Source organism: Mus musculus, chromosome 2 (genome assembly GCF_000001635.26).
Source record: "Mus musculus strain C57BL/6J chromosome 2, GRCm38.p6 C57BL/6J".
Taxonomy (NCBI): domain Eukaryota; kingdom Metazoa; phylum Chordata; class Mammalia; order Rodentia; family Muridae; genus Mus; species Mus musculus.
The window spans coordinates 6,608,063-6,625,245 of record NC_000068.7 but is presented as its reverse complement, the minus strand read 5'-3'; the positions used below and the strand labels follow the sequence as shown (position 1 = coordinate 6,625,245).

The window sequence follows — 17,183 nt, the reverse complement described above, 5'->3', positions numbered from 1 at the left end:
TAAACCCAAAAAGCAAACAGAGTAGGTGGTAGACAACAGAAATATCATCCTGTAAGTAGAACAGCCATAATTCTAACGTCCTCAGCACATCCCTCTGTATCTGCTCATGTATAAGCACTTCACATGTGTGCTCTTGTTTAACCCTCATGGGCCTGCTCTGTGGGTGCCATCCAATACCATCACAGATGAGGAGGCTACACTAGAGAACCCCCACTAGCCCAGGTTACTGTAATAGATTTCAGATAGAATTACCTATAATGTAGAGGTAGAGGTTATAGTTAACACAAAGCCAGGTTTCCAGTTCCAAAGCTCAAGCTCCTAAGTACGATTCCACTGTTCCCGGCTTGAAGGTTAGGTTCCTGAACATAAAACTGAGGACACAGACAAAGGTAATATCACCCCTTAAAGGCCATGGTATTAATGACGTATCTTTGTACTTATAGCAGTACTTGAATAATATCACATTTCTGAAACTGGTTTTACAGTTGTTCAATCTGCCTTTACTTTCTCACTTTTATATTTTTAGATGCATCATCCCATTCAGATGAAACCTGCAGATAGTGAAAAGTCAAACGGTAGGTGTCGACCAACTGTCTGATTGAATAGTGCCTGCTACTTTAGATTACTTCAGGTTGGGGAGGGGGCCAGCTCTAGCTGTTGTTCCCTCTGGAAGGTGGACAGCTACTGGACTCAGCACATATGGAGAAGACTGTGGCAAGGGATAATCCTCCACGACCTTCTGCTTAGGCCTTGCTCTATGTGGTGGCCTTGTGGGATCTGGCTAGTATTGGCGTACTCCTGGTACAACACAGAAACACCTAATGGGTGGGAAGAACGTGAGTGGAAAGTAAGTAGCCCATAAAGAACAGGCTACCATTTTTTGTCTCTCATTGCTCCTCTTTGACTGTCGTATATTCTTCTCTAAACTGTACCAATACATTTGCATCAGGATCCATTCAGAATTAAGTCTGCTGATTAAATGAACATACATTTGCAGAATAAATGTGTATTTGATGAGATCTATAATAAAATTGAGATTCGCCTCTTCAAGGCACTTCAGAGTTGGTAGTCCATATTTTTATCAAGTTTTTGCTCCCGTCTCTATAAGCCTCCTATCAAGGTTTTGTTCTTTTTAACTTTCTAAAATGTATTTTCAAAAGAACCATCCACTGTCGTGGACCACAGAGCTTCTCTGTCCCCTAGGACTGATATAATCAGCCCTGTTTCCTTCCAGCAGGCAGCTTCGCACCTCATTAATTAGTAATCAGGGCAGAAGCCATGCACTTAGAGATCTATATATCTGCAAATGTAAATTATGATTGGGCTCAGAGTCTCTCCACGAGGTAGTTTATGGCTAATTGCAGTGCATCCCATTTTCTGGCTTCTTCACAGACTGGAAAGTTGGGAAGAGAACTCCCAATCTGTCCCAAGGGCTGCCAACACTGGTTTGTCAGACAGGACTTATTCTCGGTCACTTACCCTCTTCTGAGCAGATGCTGTTGCTTTTCCCTACCTCCCACGACTGTCCAGTCTCCTTCCTATACTGTTATAGTGTAAACAATGGTGTTTATCACAAGAAAATACAAAAGACTACCACTTCTTTGTGTGAGACCATGATCAGATTCCTAAGTTCCTTCCTCCCTTCCTTAGCTACTCATATATCATTTACTGTGTACCAGGAAAGATGTCTAGGGAATAGCATTGCAACAGTAAATATGAAGAAAAGAAAAGAAAAGAAAAGACTATGACCCTGACAGGAAACTTTATTCATTTTAATGACTTAATACCTAATTATAGTCCTTAAACATGGAAATTTGCATCTGCTCATTCATAAAAAGGGAATAGTGGTAACTACTGCCTTATGGCTTGGCTTTTTGTTTCCTCTTGAGTCTCAAAATAAGATGTTTGCAACAGTCTTTATAAATGATGGGGACACCTTGGTTGTTTTTTGTTGTTGTTGTCTTTTGGTTGGTTGGTTGGTTTGTTTGTTTGTTTGTTTTGAGACAGGATCTTTCTGTGTACTCCTATCTGTCCTGGAACTTGCTCTATAGACCAACCTAGCCTCAAACTCAGAGATCTGCCTCTGCCTCCCAAATGCTAGGATTAGAGGCTTGCACCACCATGGCCCAGATGACAGAACACATATTAAAGTGTTAATTACCTCCCAGAGATATGCCTCGGCTGTATATCATTCTTTGCTGAGCACACCTTCCTCTAAAGGTAGCCATTTCTGCCCCAGACATTCCCATATACTCTTCTACCCTTAATAGTAAACAGATGAATCATGTGGGACAAATCCTGTCAGTTTATGTCTTCATGGAGTTTCTAGCCACCAAGAGATGCTCTGCCTATCCTTTGACTCCAGACTTCTCTAAATTATTTTGAAGCAAAAGTCATGGAATGAAAGTCTGTTGAAAGGGGTCTGTCTTATTTTTTTAGCTTTAGGTTGTATTTATAAACTCACGAATCATATATTTGAGGTTGAGCACATAGGACCATAAATGCGCAGCACTTATGGTATATTTTCTTCTCAGTATTGTCTGCTGTTCCTGCCAAGAGTCCTCAGTGATTGCGCTGTTTTTATTCTCCAGTGTCAACCCTGGACACAGTATTTGCTTAAGTCTAAAACTACTGCAGAAATTTTTCATGATCTCAAAAGCTGAGGAGGACTTGGGTTTCCTTATTACTACAGTAAAAAGCATCTTAAAATGCCCCTTTTGAAGCAATTGTACAGGGCAGTAATAAGCAAGCTTCAACATGTACCAAGTAATCAAATGAATGAGCCTAGGGGGTGTTTTGTACTCACATCACCACATTCATAAAATGTATGTAATCCGCTCCCAGAAGTCCTTCAAGTTTCAACCTTGCTCAGAAGTTCAAAGTGTGTTTTGAATATCAAGGCAATCTCTTAACTGTGACCCCGCCCCCTTCAAACTTAAACAGAGAGGGAGGAGGGGGAACATAGTAAGGAAATACTAGATCAAAGCAAGACTAAAACGCATCAGGGAAAATGCCACCTCCTACGCCTCCGTGTCTACTACCTAGGGCTTGTGATTGAAATGGCTCAGGTGTCTAAGGCTTGCAGCTTTACTGGCTGTAACATGCATCTCTTTGCAAGCTGATTCTTCTCCATATATTTAACTCTGCTTGGGAGATGTCTCATCTCCAACATCTTTTAGTCTTCACTACAACCAGGCTTCACTTTCACGGCTTCATGGAATGGCCTCTCGTGGCCTTTTCACAGACTCCACATGTTGCCTGGCCTCAATTGCTCTCTAAAATTATGGAGAATGACCTTAGTTACTCTTTAAAACTATGGAGAAAGAGTGTACGACCCCCTCCCTCCTGAATCTTTCAAATCCAGTACCGTCTGGATTAACTGCCAGCTTAAGATAGACCTTTGTCCCACCTTCTGCATTGTCAGTATCTTTTCTGTGTTGAAGCACTTGCTGTCTATGGGGCAAGCAATCCTTAGGCCCTCTCCTTTCACAAGCTGGAATCTTAGTTGGGTGGAATCTGTTTCTGACATCATCCTCCTTCTTATTGTTCCAGTACAGAGCAGGAGGCCTCCCTTTCATGGCCTTACTCTCCTGAACAATCAGTCTCTCTTATAGCACACGCCTTAGCTGAAACATTAAGCTTCCTAGTGCTCTGTTTCTATCCAAGCTATATATGCTTTCTTTCTTGCTGCCCCATTTGTTCTTTTGTATTGTAGGACTCCATAAGAGGTTTTAGTGATTGCCAGGCCGCAGATGCAACATTGTGCTGATTTGACATTTTCTCTACCAAAGAAATTAGGCGTATGTTTGTTTGTTTGTTTGTTTTGGAGACAGAGTCTCTCTGTGTGACCCTGGTTGTTCTGGAATTCACTACATAGACCAGGCTGGCTTCCAACTCACAGATACATCAGCTTCTGCCTTCTAAATGCTGGGATTAAAGACCTAGCAGTCCATTTCTTTTCAATTTAGCCTCACACAGATTCTCAGGAGATAGACAGAAAACAGCCAGATTCTTTGCCAAAATATCATAGAAGCAATGGCCTGTAGCTGTGTTGCTAAAGTTGTTACCCCTGTGGGGCCTCTGGAGCCAGGTCTTTACTATCTCAGCACTTCTGGCTTCACAGACCCATTAGAACATACAACATTTACCTACTTTCCTAGTCCAAGTTTCAAAGTCTTCCGATCACTCCAAAAAGCAACATGCCCACGTTCTTCTCAAAAACAATACTCTCTGGTACCAATTTCTGTGTTGGTTACTTTTCTGTTGCTCTGAAAAAAAGAAGAAGAAGAAAGCATGACTAAAGGCAACTTAAGGATGAAAGGGTTTATTTGGGCTTATAGTTTCAGGGGAGGCATGGTGGCATGAGACCAGAGCAGGAAGCTGAGAGAGAGAGCAAGTCTCAAGCCCTCAACCACACATAGGAAACACAGTGCCCTGGAAGTGAGGTGGGGCTGTAGAGACCCTCAGAGCTCACCTCTAGTAACATGCTTCCTCCAGTAAGACTCCTAAAGGTTCCAGAACCTTCTCCAAAAGTACCAGGTTTCCTAGAGGGGAAATTTATCAAACACACCACCACAGAGAAATAATGTTTGCTGGGTTATACTAATGGCAAATTAGCAGCATAGTCCACAAACTGGGAGAAACATTTTGTTGCCTTCTAAATGGCCCTGGCCTGTCACACCCATACTCTTTACATGACAGAATAGGCCTATACACAGACTGAGAACCCACAAACCTACACATAGGGTGAGTTCTCCTTTGCCTTGATTTTCTGAATTTTTTTTATTAGAAAAGTCAAAAACATGAGAGCAGATTTACAACTATATTTCAAGAACTCTATTATGGGAGTTCAAATGGAACTTTGTCTTGCATAGATATGAACAACTCATAGTTCCCTTTGGACCTAACTTAGGAATCAGAAGAAATGCACACTTTTCTAACTCGTAAGTGTTGCAGTCTTTTCTGATTGCTCATGCCATTTCTGACAGGTAAGCATACTTCAGAAACATAAAAAAAACACAAATATTTTTTTGGTTCAGGCTCTCTGAATAGCTCCTATAGCAGTGAAAGAAGTATAACGAGCTCTAATTGCACTTGTATTGAGTTTGCTGACATTTATGTATAGCACAAAGAACTCATCACAGCTAGAGAGTTGCTGTCTTCATTATCTGTGCTGAGATTTTGAAATTTTCTATTTTCTGAGCAAGGATTGCTAATCAAGATCACTGAGTTATGGGCAAGTGAATTCCAGCAAAACAGTCCCCATTGAATCCCTAGCCACTACAGCCTGATATAGGGAATCTTTAGTGAGCCCAGAAATGTTAGATCCTTGTACATCAGCCCTGCACTTTTGGATCTTACTGAATGGACTTCTTAAACCTGTAATCCTTACTATAACCCATCACCCTTTAAAAGCTGTCATTAAATCTGCATCCTCCAGAACTCCTGAGACTAAACCACCAACCAAAGAGTACACATGGCTCCAGCTGCATGTGTAGCAGAGGATGGCCTTATCTGGTTTCAATGGGAGGGGTGGCCCTTGATCCTGTGGAGGCTCAATGCCCAGCATAGGGGAATGCTAGGGCAGTGAGGCAGGAGTGGGTGGAAGGGTGGGGAAGCACCCTCATAGAAGCAGGGGGAGGGGGGGATAGTGGATTAGTGGAGGGGAAACCTGGGAGGAGGATAACATTTGAAATATAAATAAAGTAACTGAAAGAAAATAAATAAATCTGCATCCTCTCTTACATTCATGCTAATCCTTGCTTTTTTTTCTGTGCTGCTATCCCAAATATCCAAAGAGAGAAAAAAAATACTACTCCAGATAAGTAATAATTGATGGTGTACCTAATGTGAACACTTTAACAGGATTCAGCTTTCTTGTTAGTTTCCTACTATAGAAAACTGAACAATCATATGGGAAGTGTGTCTGAGGAGTTATGGATAAAAGGGCTTTCATTAACTAGCAGAAGCACAGTTACTTTCTTCCATTCTGTATACCGTATATTTTTCTGCACCATGCAGCTTTCCCTCTTCAGTCAGCTCTCAGTCCTCTTACTATGAAGTAGAAGGTATCATCTGTGCAAGACTTCAACACAGCTGCTGAAGGTAGTGATGCGATGAGGGAGGGAGAGCTGAAGCAGGAGCTCGCCTCTTGTGCTGTGCTTGGCTCTCATTGGCTACAGCCAGTATTGACTGTTGCCATGCTCCTGATTTCAAGGAAGATGCTCTACAGAGAGAACACATAACACCTTCTGTATTAGCCTTCCAATCTTACAATGTGTTGAGGGACCTAGAATCCAAAAATGCTAATCAAGACCTGTCCTTTTTCTCAAGGCTCTGAAACCTATGTGCCTTTTTGTCAAGCTTAGAGCTAGTTGAAGTCATGGTAACTATTTTCATGGGAAGGTGAAAACCTTCAAAGCCACCATTAAAAATAGAAATCACTCAGTATTTTCATGCACTCACTTTCCGATTTACCAGAAGATGGGAAAATAATTTTGAAATTCAAAGTGGAACCACTTGAAGATTTGGAGGCAGTAATTAAATGCCATATGTTAGCACCAACACATTGGAAAGTTGTTAATTAATTCAAGCAGCCCAAATCCAGGTGTGACATTGACAGATTGTATACCAGGGTGTTAGCACAGACTTACAATTAGGGATGTTTTAAAAATGAAGTTTCTAGACCTCTAACTTAAAGAAGTTACCCTTTTACTCAAAATATTAACCCTTTCTCATTCTCCCATGAGAGAAGATGTTTTATTGAGCACCTGCCTGGAGAATGTGGTTCTGTTGTTATCTATGAGGTAGGCAGCACTCCATATGTGAAAGTCAATCCCTGCTCAGCTCATTAGCATCCTTGGGAAAAATGGTTTTGCCCCAAAGAGAAGGGAACTTACTTTTGTTTTTAAATTCCCCTAAAGCACCTACCAGACTACCCTGGATACCATAGATTGATTTAAGCAATCCATAATCTCATTGATTAAAAATTAAATACTAGCCTAACACAGAGAAAAAGAAATGAACATTTTTGCTAGCATGCAGAGGCCCCTCCCCTCTTTTTAGCTAATGTTATTTTAAAGAAGGGTTGTCTTCTTCCTTGAAATTTGGTTGAGTTTATTCTTAGTGGTACCCAGAAGTCAACATCGTCTCTGAAGTGATTTCCATTTTCAGAGTCCTCATCTTACCAAGGGGGTGTCCTATGTTAGCTTACTCGGGATCTGCATGTGCATTTACTATGGTACTTCTCTGGAACCCAAAATATACAAATAGTTTTAGCTAAACACTGTAATTACAAGTTTGGCAGTGAAATTAGAAACCAAATAAAAAATTTTGATTCTGCTTTTATTTTAAAGAACTAAAGCAAGTTTCTTCAAGGTAAGAAATATGACAGGATTTTTTTTTTTTCATACAGCTGCCAGCCATAGTTGGGTAGGCATAGGAGTCCTGAGCAGAAAATAATAAAAATTGGAGACTAATAGTCATTCCCTTCCTTCTCCATCCATTTACACATCTCCGTCATGGGGGAGGGAGGTTGCCACCTCCTTACAGGGTCTACTGCCCATAATGCTCTGTATTCAGGGGCCAGCTCACAGGTAGCCTATGATCAATCGTACCGGTCAGGAGACTATAAAGACTCCTTGTAAAGAGATCTGAGGTTGCTGAAGCTTGGTGCCCTGGACCACTAGGTTTTTGCTAAATCGCAGTAGATCACTGGTATTTCACTTCTTCCAAAGGTATAAAAAGAACAGTACTTAAACGTTTTTATCCAAATAAACAATCCAAATAAATAGCCCATCCGTTTAAGTCTATCACTCTCCTTATCGCTGAGCTCATTCTCTGATCATAAGATTTGTTTTCTTTTTCCGATGTGCCAGTGTGTTCTTGACTCTGTCCCTCATATGTTCAGCACCTTCTTTCCCCGCTCCACTCCATGTGTCTCCAGATTCTGCTTTACTTCCTAAGTGTCCTCTCAGGAGGACATTAAAGGATCCCTAGACCTCTGCGTTGTCTTAGAAAGTGCCTGGTGTAAGAGGGAGGGGCATTGTGCACACTGCTCTAGCACCCCAGTTCTTCCGTCTGTCCGTTAACTGAAGCATGAAGCCTGTTGCCTTCTCGGCAGTGCTAAGAAAAAAGAAAGTAAAGGAAGCTTAGCTGACAAAGGTGAGATGATTAGCAGGACTACATTACAAATCAATGACAATACTAAACAGAGAGCAAGACTCCTTTAGTCATAATCATTCCTTCTGCCTGTAAGGCTCATCTACCTCCTCCAGCTTGGGAGAATCAGTGAAGGAACAAGAACCCTGGGTGGGGGTAGGAACGTAGGATGTGTCCATATTAGATCACATACTTCCTAAATGACCCTAGGAAAGTTGCTTTCCCTCTTAAGGACTCAGAATCTGTTTTATAGACAGATGGAATAAGTCCTCTTCTTATTACATGGAATTCTAGGACACAGAACATCTAACTTCTTCATTTAACTTCTTCAGAGCTGCACTTACCAATATAATACATATGAAAGGCTTTGAAATTTTAAATTAAAATGATATAGCATTAAAAAGTCTGTTTCTCAATCATCCTAGACCCTTTTAAATGTTCTGAGAAGTCATGCACATGGCACTGGCTGCATATGGGGCAGCACAGACATAGGACTTGGGCTCAGTGTTGCTTAAGAGGAAGTCACTGAGTTGCAGCGGTCCCAGAGGCCTCCTGTCCATGCCTTAACCTGAGTTCCAGTGGACCAGCACCCAGAAAATCCACAGAAACAATAACTGTTCACATGGAAATGTGACCTGCCCTACACAGGCTAAAAGAAACCAAAGTAGCTGTCACTTTTAAACAGCAATGGCAAGATGATGGTGTAGCCTCAGTAACAAAGGCTATGCACACACTGACTAATCCAGGTCTCTAGTATGGCCATCTCTCTCCTCCCTGACCCACACTTAATTCTGAGAAACAGATAAAGTGAAGCAGGAAGATAAACAGGTCTTATCTCGAGGGGCATCTCAGACATCTTTTACAAGGGCCTTTCTTAGAAAGGCTGTAAGCACTGTCCTGAAATCAGTTGTAATTTGGCCTTATAGGAGATATATATATTTTCCCTCCTTGCTCTTCTGTTTTGGGTTTGCCCCTACCAGAGATGATTCTCAGGGAACGACAATTTTCTCCTCTAGAAAAGTCAACTTGTGCTTCAGGTGTAAGCAGTCTGACTAGTTAGACGCTAAACAGATTGTTGTTGAGGTCAGAATGGAAAAGAGGCGAGAATGGGGTGGGTGTGCAGGAGTAAGGGGCAGATACAAGTATGCAGTTAGACTGATTCATTCTCTCGTGGCCAAGCTTAGCCTGGTGTGGTAACGAATGATTGGTTACACGAAAAATAGATTACATGGCCTTTGTTCGTTTGTTATTTTTATCTCCTAGCTGTGGAAGACAGAAAATTGTTCATAGGAATGGTTTCCAAGAAATGTAACGAGAATGATATCAGAGTGATGTTTTCTCCATTCGGTCAGATAGAAGAATGCCGGATTCTCCGGGGACCTGATGGGCTGAGTCGAGGTGAGTGTGTTCTCTGTAAAGTCTTTTTCTTTAGGTGCTAATTGGAACTCTGTGTCACAGTCAAGGGAGGTGTAGACATCGCAGGCATCACATACAGCAGGGGTCAGCTTGCAGTACATCTCATGCGATCAAGTCATCCAACCTGAACTTTTCTCTGTAACCAGAATGATCATGTCTTACATGTCCAGGTGAAAAGGTCTGAGTGCCAACATATTAGCCCAGGTCCCATGGGACGCTGTCAGGCTGCTCTACATCTTTCCCCCTTTCATCCTCAAATTGAGAACATTTGGGCGACAAGGAGAGAAGGTGGAGGATGGGAATGGATGCTCAGCCAGACTTTTCTCTGCTTGTCTGAATGGCTGTAAAAGATATGGTCCTCGTCATAGCCATATAAGCCTAGAAAGAGTGCCATGCTCACGCAGTGCAGAACAGAAGCAGTACCTCCCAGGAACAGACCTGTCCTGCCCTGTCTTGTCCAGCCTCTGGTCCCCAGCCCCACCCTGTAAGTGGCAGAAAAATGACTGACCTGAGGAAAATCGTAAACTCTTCTTTTGCCACAATGGAAGCAAAAGGTGTGTTTAGAGCCATGGGGAAAGCTACAGTTTTGTGAGCCACTGTAGGAGTCAGTGGGGGTTACCCTTCTCTTCCCAGACCCTCCTCCTCCTCAACAAGACCACGCACCCGCGTCCTTAAACTACAAGAAGGTTGACAGTATGTATCAACAGTTACTCTGACTGTACTTTTCCACGTCAATCTAAAGAATTGTATATGTCAAACATTTTCAGTTTGTCAGTAAGTCTTCATTTTGCAGTGCAGTTCCCATGGAGCTAATTAAGAACTGTGCTCATTCTCACACTCAGGTTCTGGGCCAGCTCTGTACCCACACCATTCACTGAAAGAAATGGCCAGGCCCTAAATGTCACGGTGGTCATTTCTACCTGTCTCACTGGGGTTACCTAATCAAAACTGACAGGAAGGTTTTTCTTCTTCATCTTAGGCATAAAACTTCATGTTGTCAGCTCCTAGAACTAAAATCTCAGAGGACCAAAGTTTCACCCACATCCACCTCCAAAGTTCCTAATGGAGGCCGTCAGGAGAAGAGGGGATAGAATGGCACCAGCTCTTGACTCTGGTTCTGGGGGAGCAGGGGGCAGTGTGAAGCCATATGTCATTCATTCTGTCACCTCAGAAACACATGTTATCTAAGCCTAACGTCAAGGCTGAATGTCTACATGCTGAAGAAGATACTGAATGTGACCCTTGAACAACAGACTTAGTACCTGAGACAAGGAATGCAGGGAGCATGAAGATGACAGAAAAAGAGAGGGAGGCAGGGAAATTTAAATTAGAGTGGAGTTTATAGTTGCTCAGGGGTCAGTGAGACTTAACTTTCAGTCCCAGAATTTGAACCTTAGTCCATTTGCTTTCCTATTTCTGTCTCGTAATTTACCCATTCAGAAGCTGACAGCAGGAAAGTGTGTGTCCTTCTTCTCTCACAGGGCAGCATTAGTTCCCAGTCACTGGCTCCTCCCACACCTACTGTCTGGATGGGCGCATAGAGACCATGAGTGCAAAGCTGTGTGCTAGCTTCCTGCCTTCCTGATGCTTGGCTTAGACAGCTAGGAAATGACCCTCTGGCTCACTGCCTCTGCCATGCAGGGAAGGAAAGCGAGAGCGGGTTGAAAGCGGGCTCTGTGTGTCTTTAGGTTACATTACTGTTCATAGGAAAGAGCAGAACACTCACTGCTCAGTAGCAGAACTTAGCCACTTTGCTCTGCTGTTCAGTTGATTAACCAACGCTTCCTATAGTAAGCTATAGGAGCCTTGTCAGGAATTTTTTGATGTCATAAATGGATGTGCTCAATGTAAAGAAGAGAATACCACCTCATCGTTAAACACAAAAATAATTCTGGTAAACTAGTGAAAATTCCCTCTTAGAAAAAGTAAAATACTCATTTATAACCATTCTTTCTGAAATACAAAGACAGACAGTGTACGTTTTTCAGTCAGTAGGACCTAGGGACTTCTGGCCACAGGTCCTGCTCCTCAATCACTGTATTTGATAAAAGAATAATTCTCTTTCATGGTACGATTTTATTCTCAAAGGAATTTCAGTTTTCAATAAAATATTAGTAAATGTCTCCCACTAGTGATACTCCAGATGAAAGGCACTTGGCATTTTTTCCCTCAGTGTCTGTTGCTAGCTCAGCTGCTGAAAAACTAATAACAAACAAAAATCAAGTGAAATGAAAGCATGGCTGCTCTGGAGTACCTTATATGAACCAGGGTATCGACTACTCAGTAAGACTGTTTCTACGGTAGACAGTTAATGATGACAGAGGTAAGGTGCAGTCGGGGGGGGGGGGGGTTAGCCACTTACCTTTAGTCTGGGTTTACACATTTCACCTATAAATATGAAGATTAGTCAAGCAGAGACTACCAAGATTGGTGGTAGTCCCCTACCACTCCACCTCTGCCACATCAGCCATTTGGATTCCTCCTGAAACATTTCAACCCACTTTCCTTCCCTGCATGGCAGAGGCAGTGAGCCAGAGGGTCATTTCCTAGCTGTCTAAGCCAAGCATCAGGAAGGCAGGAAGCTAGCACACAGCTTTGCACTCATGGTCTCTATGCGCCCATCCAGACAGTAGGTGTGGGAGGAGCCAGTGACTGGGAACTAATGCTGACCTGTGAGAGAAGAAGGACACACACTTTTCTGCTGCCAGTGCACTGCCAAGGCTCCTCAGACATGTTGACTTAGGACACCACTCATCAGCATAGAGACCTGAAAGCTGCAGGACTCAGTGCCTATCGAGGCCGATTTATACTTTCTATCAGAGCCATTATCCTTGGGGGATGGGGAGAACAAAACTCAAACCTCACTGTCACTAGTCCATGTCCTAGGACAGACACTCTCAGGAAACAGTTGTTAACTGTCTAAATGGAAACAACTTGCCACTCACATAGAACTCCCTACCAAATATTCTGGCTCATCCATACAAAGGGCAGTATGCCAAATCTAAGGTCTTTCCTCCACTGGGGACGATCACTCACTCTGCTGCCTCTCCTGTTTCTGAAAGCATGTGGCTCATCACTTTCAGGCAGCTTCACATCAATAGCTACACCATTGTGCAAGGACAGCTGCACCTCCCAGACACCTGACAGCTCTCCAGGAGAAAACAAGTAGGCCACCACAACCCATCTGTGGCATTTCCAGTGAGACATTTATGCTCAACAGCAAGCTGGAAGCATCCACAGCAAATGTACATGTTTAAGAGTGTTACCTTAGGACGTTGAACTTAAGTAGACATGTTCTCACTGATGCCTACAGTACGAAGGTTGCTGAGGTCTGACCTGTGAGAGTGCACAGTAACAGCTGAAGAGTCAGTAGAAAAAGCTCATTTCTTTGTTCTTTCCCACAAACTGTCATAGAATCTTCACTACCACTTACGGTAGCTTTCTTTCTCCTTGTATAAGAGTACTCCAGCTGTGTTCCAGAATTCCCCTGCCTAGACCCTTGACATATGAATATTTTCAGGGACGAGCACAGACAGGGCTTAGCAGTTAAGTCCTCGTTTGTTCCTTGTTTGTATTCAAGCAGTATATTAAGATAGGGCTTTTGAATGATCAGTACAGGTGTATGGACTAGACTGTATTGATCAGTTTGGTTTTGTCCACCCAGTACCTAAATATTCATCTGCATTGTAAACTTTCATCACATGTCTCTTGGAATACTGACTACATTATGCCGTCTTGTTCCAAATAATCTTCCAGCCCCATGTAAGTGATGAGATCTTCCAGCTGCTAAGTGGGTCCTAGTCTGACCCAAATTCAGATGCCATAGATAAATGATTGATGTGTTAATGTTTTCAATATCCTAACCCAACACTGACAGATTAGATCACTAATGCACGTGCCCAAGTGTTATGTGGTACTGTGTGATTGACCTCCCGGCCAGTGCAGAAAGACACAGCAAACATTGGCTGCAGTCATCCTTTGTCAGGTGATAATTAATCTGTAAGTAACTATTCCTCCTTTGAAGCCTCCTTCATGCCGCACAGTAACTTAAGTCATGTTCTTCTATTTGAGATACACAAGCTCTGTGCCCCTTTGAAAGAGGCACAAGAACAAGAGACCCTGGCATCCTTCAGGCTTTTAAAAGGACTTCTAACTTTGGGGTTTCTTTGGCTTTGGGTTTTGGTCCTTTTATTTGGAGCAAGAATTCATTTAGTTCTATAAAATTCTCTTGACCCCTATTAGTGGGTGGTGGTGGCACACATGGGAGGCAGAGACCAGCAGATCTCTTGAGTTCAAGGTCAGTCTATTCTACAGAGCAAGTTCCAGTACAGAGAAAAACCCTGTCTTGGAAAAAGAAAAGAAATGGGGAAAGATGCCTTTTTTATTGAAATGGCGAGTGTGGTAGATCTATCCCAAGCACTCCACCCTCTATGAAGAGGGCTTTGAGCTTTCCTTAGATCCTGTCTGTAGGAGGAAAGCTCTTTAAAGAAGCCTTTCCCTGGTCAGTCATCTCTGTCTTAGCAGCAAGAAGGCAGTCTCACTGAAATAAGAAAAATTCCATTCCTCATTCCTAGTAGTAATCTCTGACATTCTCAAAGGGGAGACAATCATTACACGTAACTACAAGTTAGCCACAAAATGTGTTTTTCTTTTATATGTTTTTGGCAGTTTTAAGACAGTGGTGTGCATATATGATACTATATCCAAACCAGAAATGAGAAATGTGTATTTTTTTCCTCCAGTCTGATTTCTCTGGCATTGAAGTCAGTTACAAGAGGACTAGTTGCCAAGCTGGTACATTTACAGTCCTAAATAGCTAAGGCGCTGTCCTGTAAGGGCTCAGTCAGCGCCACTTCATGCAGAAGGGAGGACTGGTTGAGACTGAGGTACTTCTGCCCAGTGGAAAGCCTTCTGACTCAGCTGTAGAAAGGCACAGGCCAGTTTTCATAGTAGAGCTCCTATGCTCCTATGTTGATAGAGTCACACTTTAGAGACCTGGGGCTGGAGCCACTACCATGTCTGTACTTGCATTGGAAAGAACTTAGAATTTATCCATATAACTACCACAGCCTCTTGTGATAGAAATTACAAAGGTTAACAAGATTCACTATTCCAAACACCAGTTGACTCCCAAGTTGCTTAACTGCATACAGAGTAAAATTCTTCACCATGCATTCCCACTTTTTAAACGACACATTTTTTTCCTCCTAATTGAGTACAGCACACAGTAAAGAATTTGACAGAAGCCCCTAAGGAGACGGCTTCTCTCTTTTCCCGCACACTGCCAGTAGAATAAAAAGGTTAAGGAAGCCATCACATTTGACAGATCATTTTTTGAATGGGTTAGTATTGTAAAATTAGAAGCACTGTTCGGGTTTTTAATTGCAGAGGGCAGTGGTTTGAAATGGTAGAGATTTTATTATGCCTGCTAATTGCTTTATCTTTCTCACAATGGTTACTTACAAGTTACTTATGTGAAATTGTGATAAGTGAGTAAGCTTGCCTTATTGATTCTTATTGACATTTTACATGTTTCTTATGCATTTTTAACCTCCATTTGGAAAGTGTCAGCTTGGCACACATTCCTTACATACTATGAGCAAACGAAGTGAATATAACAGTCTCCGTGACCATTAAAGCAGATCTAGTCCCTGCTTCATATGCTTTCAGACAGATCTCTGCTACAGGGTTTGGCCTTCAGTGTAGTCTCAAGGCAAGAAGTGGAAAAATTAAAATCTCTTGTTTTATTTCCTCTGTAATTTTAGTGATAATCATTCTGAGGCCGTATTACTTTGAAACATGATAAATTTAAGGCTATAATTTCAGACCTTAATATCAATATGGAGTCCAGCGGAGGCACTGTCATCTCTCATACACTGTTACGCATGTGGTCTAGACACCTGAGAGAGAGAAAAGGCCATTGTTTCTGTGGATGCCGTGCTCCAGTCCTGTCTAGGCACATGCAACATGTTTAAATAGGAGGCTTTGTCACTGCTGTCTGTCAGAGAACTGCAAGCACCAGCTCAGTACTCACGCTGGACTTGGTGCTTGCTTCTTAAGATCTTCTCAACTAATGGGGGATGTGGGATGACCTCCCTGTATTCTAGGAACTTTTCATACCATGTGGCAAAACAATACGCATTTAGCTCCTTTTATGACTAGATGCCATTGTGTACTGGGGATGGTGGACAGGTACTGCTTTCTCCTAGCTGTTTGATTAGAAGGCACTATAGCAATATTGGTTTGATATTCTCACCAGGTACATAGTACAAGACAAAAGAAAAAAATATATTTATGACTGGCTAATTTACATAAACCAAGCAATCTGCTGGTTGTTTGAATGTAGAATGTTCTGTTTTGTTTATTGGCCACAGGGGCAACAATCTCATCGTGCTGATGGCAGGATTCTGTTTTCATGCATTTGCTGTGAGATGACAATGAGCTTCCGCCTCTCAGTGTTTAGATCTGCTTCATTTGGAAATCTTTTAAGTAGTAATAATAATAATGTTTTGAGGAAATTGAGTGGAACACTAAATTATTCGCTGATACCTAAGTTCAAACTGTGCAAGGCTAAAGAAGCTAGAAAATCAATGCACTTTTAAAGTCATTAGAGATCATAAATGAAATAAGTCTGCATTGCTTTAGCTAAGCTTTTAGTGTGCTGTGGTATTATTATAAAATCAGCCTAAATCTGCATTAATTTCACAGCCTTTTTCTCTAACAAGCCCAAGGGTACATGATGAATAAAATGTAAATTTCACAAGGCAGTGTTTTTATTGTACAAAGAGCAATGAGCCAAGTACTTCAAGTGGTGGCCTGCATGGTGGCCAATGCTGCCATCTGAAGCAGGAATCCATAGCTATGGATGCTAGCTATCTTACAGCACTAGATAAAATAAACACAGGAAGCTTTATAGATCTCGTAGATGTTCAGAGAAATGTACATTGTCTTGTGTGTGTTAAACTTTAGGTCAAATCTCTCATTCCTTTCAGAAAAGTTACAACTTCCAAAGTCATGAGAATTTTGTACAAATTACAGTTTTTGTAATTTATTTCATATGCACTGTTGATTTTTTCTCAGAGTAATAGTTTGTTTTAATAATTAGTAATTACTGCTTTGTAATAGATTTGGTATATTTGTTTACATTTGAATAGCATCAATTTATATTTATATGTTTTTAACTCTCCAAGATGAATTAGATATATTTATTTGTTAACATTTTGAGCTCTTGAAATTTATTTGCTAATTTGCCCTTGGTATGATGAATTCTTTATTTCGTAAAATTCAGTGATGCATTTTGAAATACAAAGTCATATGTACAGTGTATGCATGCTGTCAATGTAGAGAGCATCAGCCAAGGAGGAGATATAAAGTAGCCCACTTTTAACTTAGAAAATGGAAGTTACCTTTTGCTACTTTCAAACCTTTTGGGAAAAAAAAAATGTAACGTTCTCCCTAGTTCCCTTTTAAAAAAAAAAAAAAGCTAATGAATAAATTGTTCTTCTTTGGTCAGATTAGCAATTCAGGACTGTGAATAAAAAACAAACTAAGCTAAAACCAAAGAGAGAAGCTGTTTACTTTTATGTACTACTGAGAACAGTGTGGTC

At 41.6% G+C, this 17,183-nt stretch overlaps 1 protein-coding gene across 53 annotated transcripts in view; it reads left to right on the top strand.

The window, feature by feature from the left end:
- Celf2 (CUGBP, Elav-like family member 2) overlaps window positions 1–17,183 on the top strand; it is an 856,648-nt gene that overhangs the window by 771,096 nt on the left and 68,369 nt on the right. For all 53 annotated transcript variants that reach the window (NM_001110231.1, NM_001110232.1, NM_001160292.1 and 50 more), the window contains 2 exons: window positions 527–575; window positions 9,424–9,558. In NM_001110231.1, the coding sequence (NP_001103701.1) occupies window positions 527–575; window positions 9,424–9,558 (184 nt within the window). The remainder of the gene's footprint in view (window positions 1–526; window positions 576–9,423; window positions 9,559–17,183) is intronic.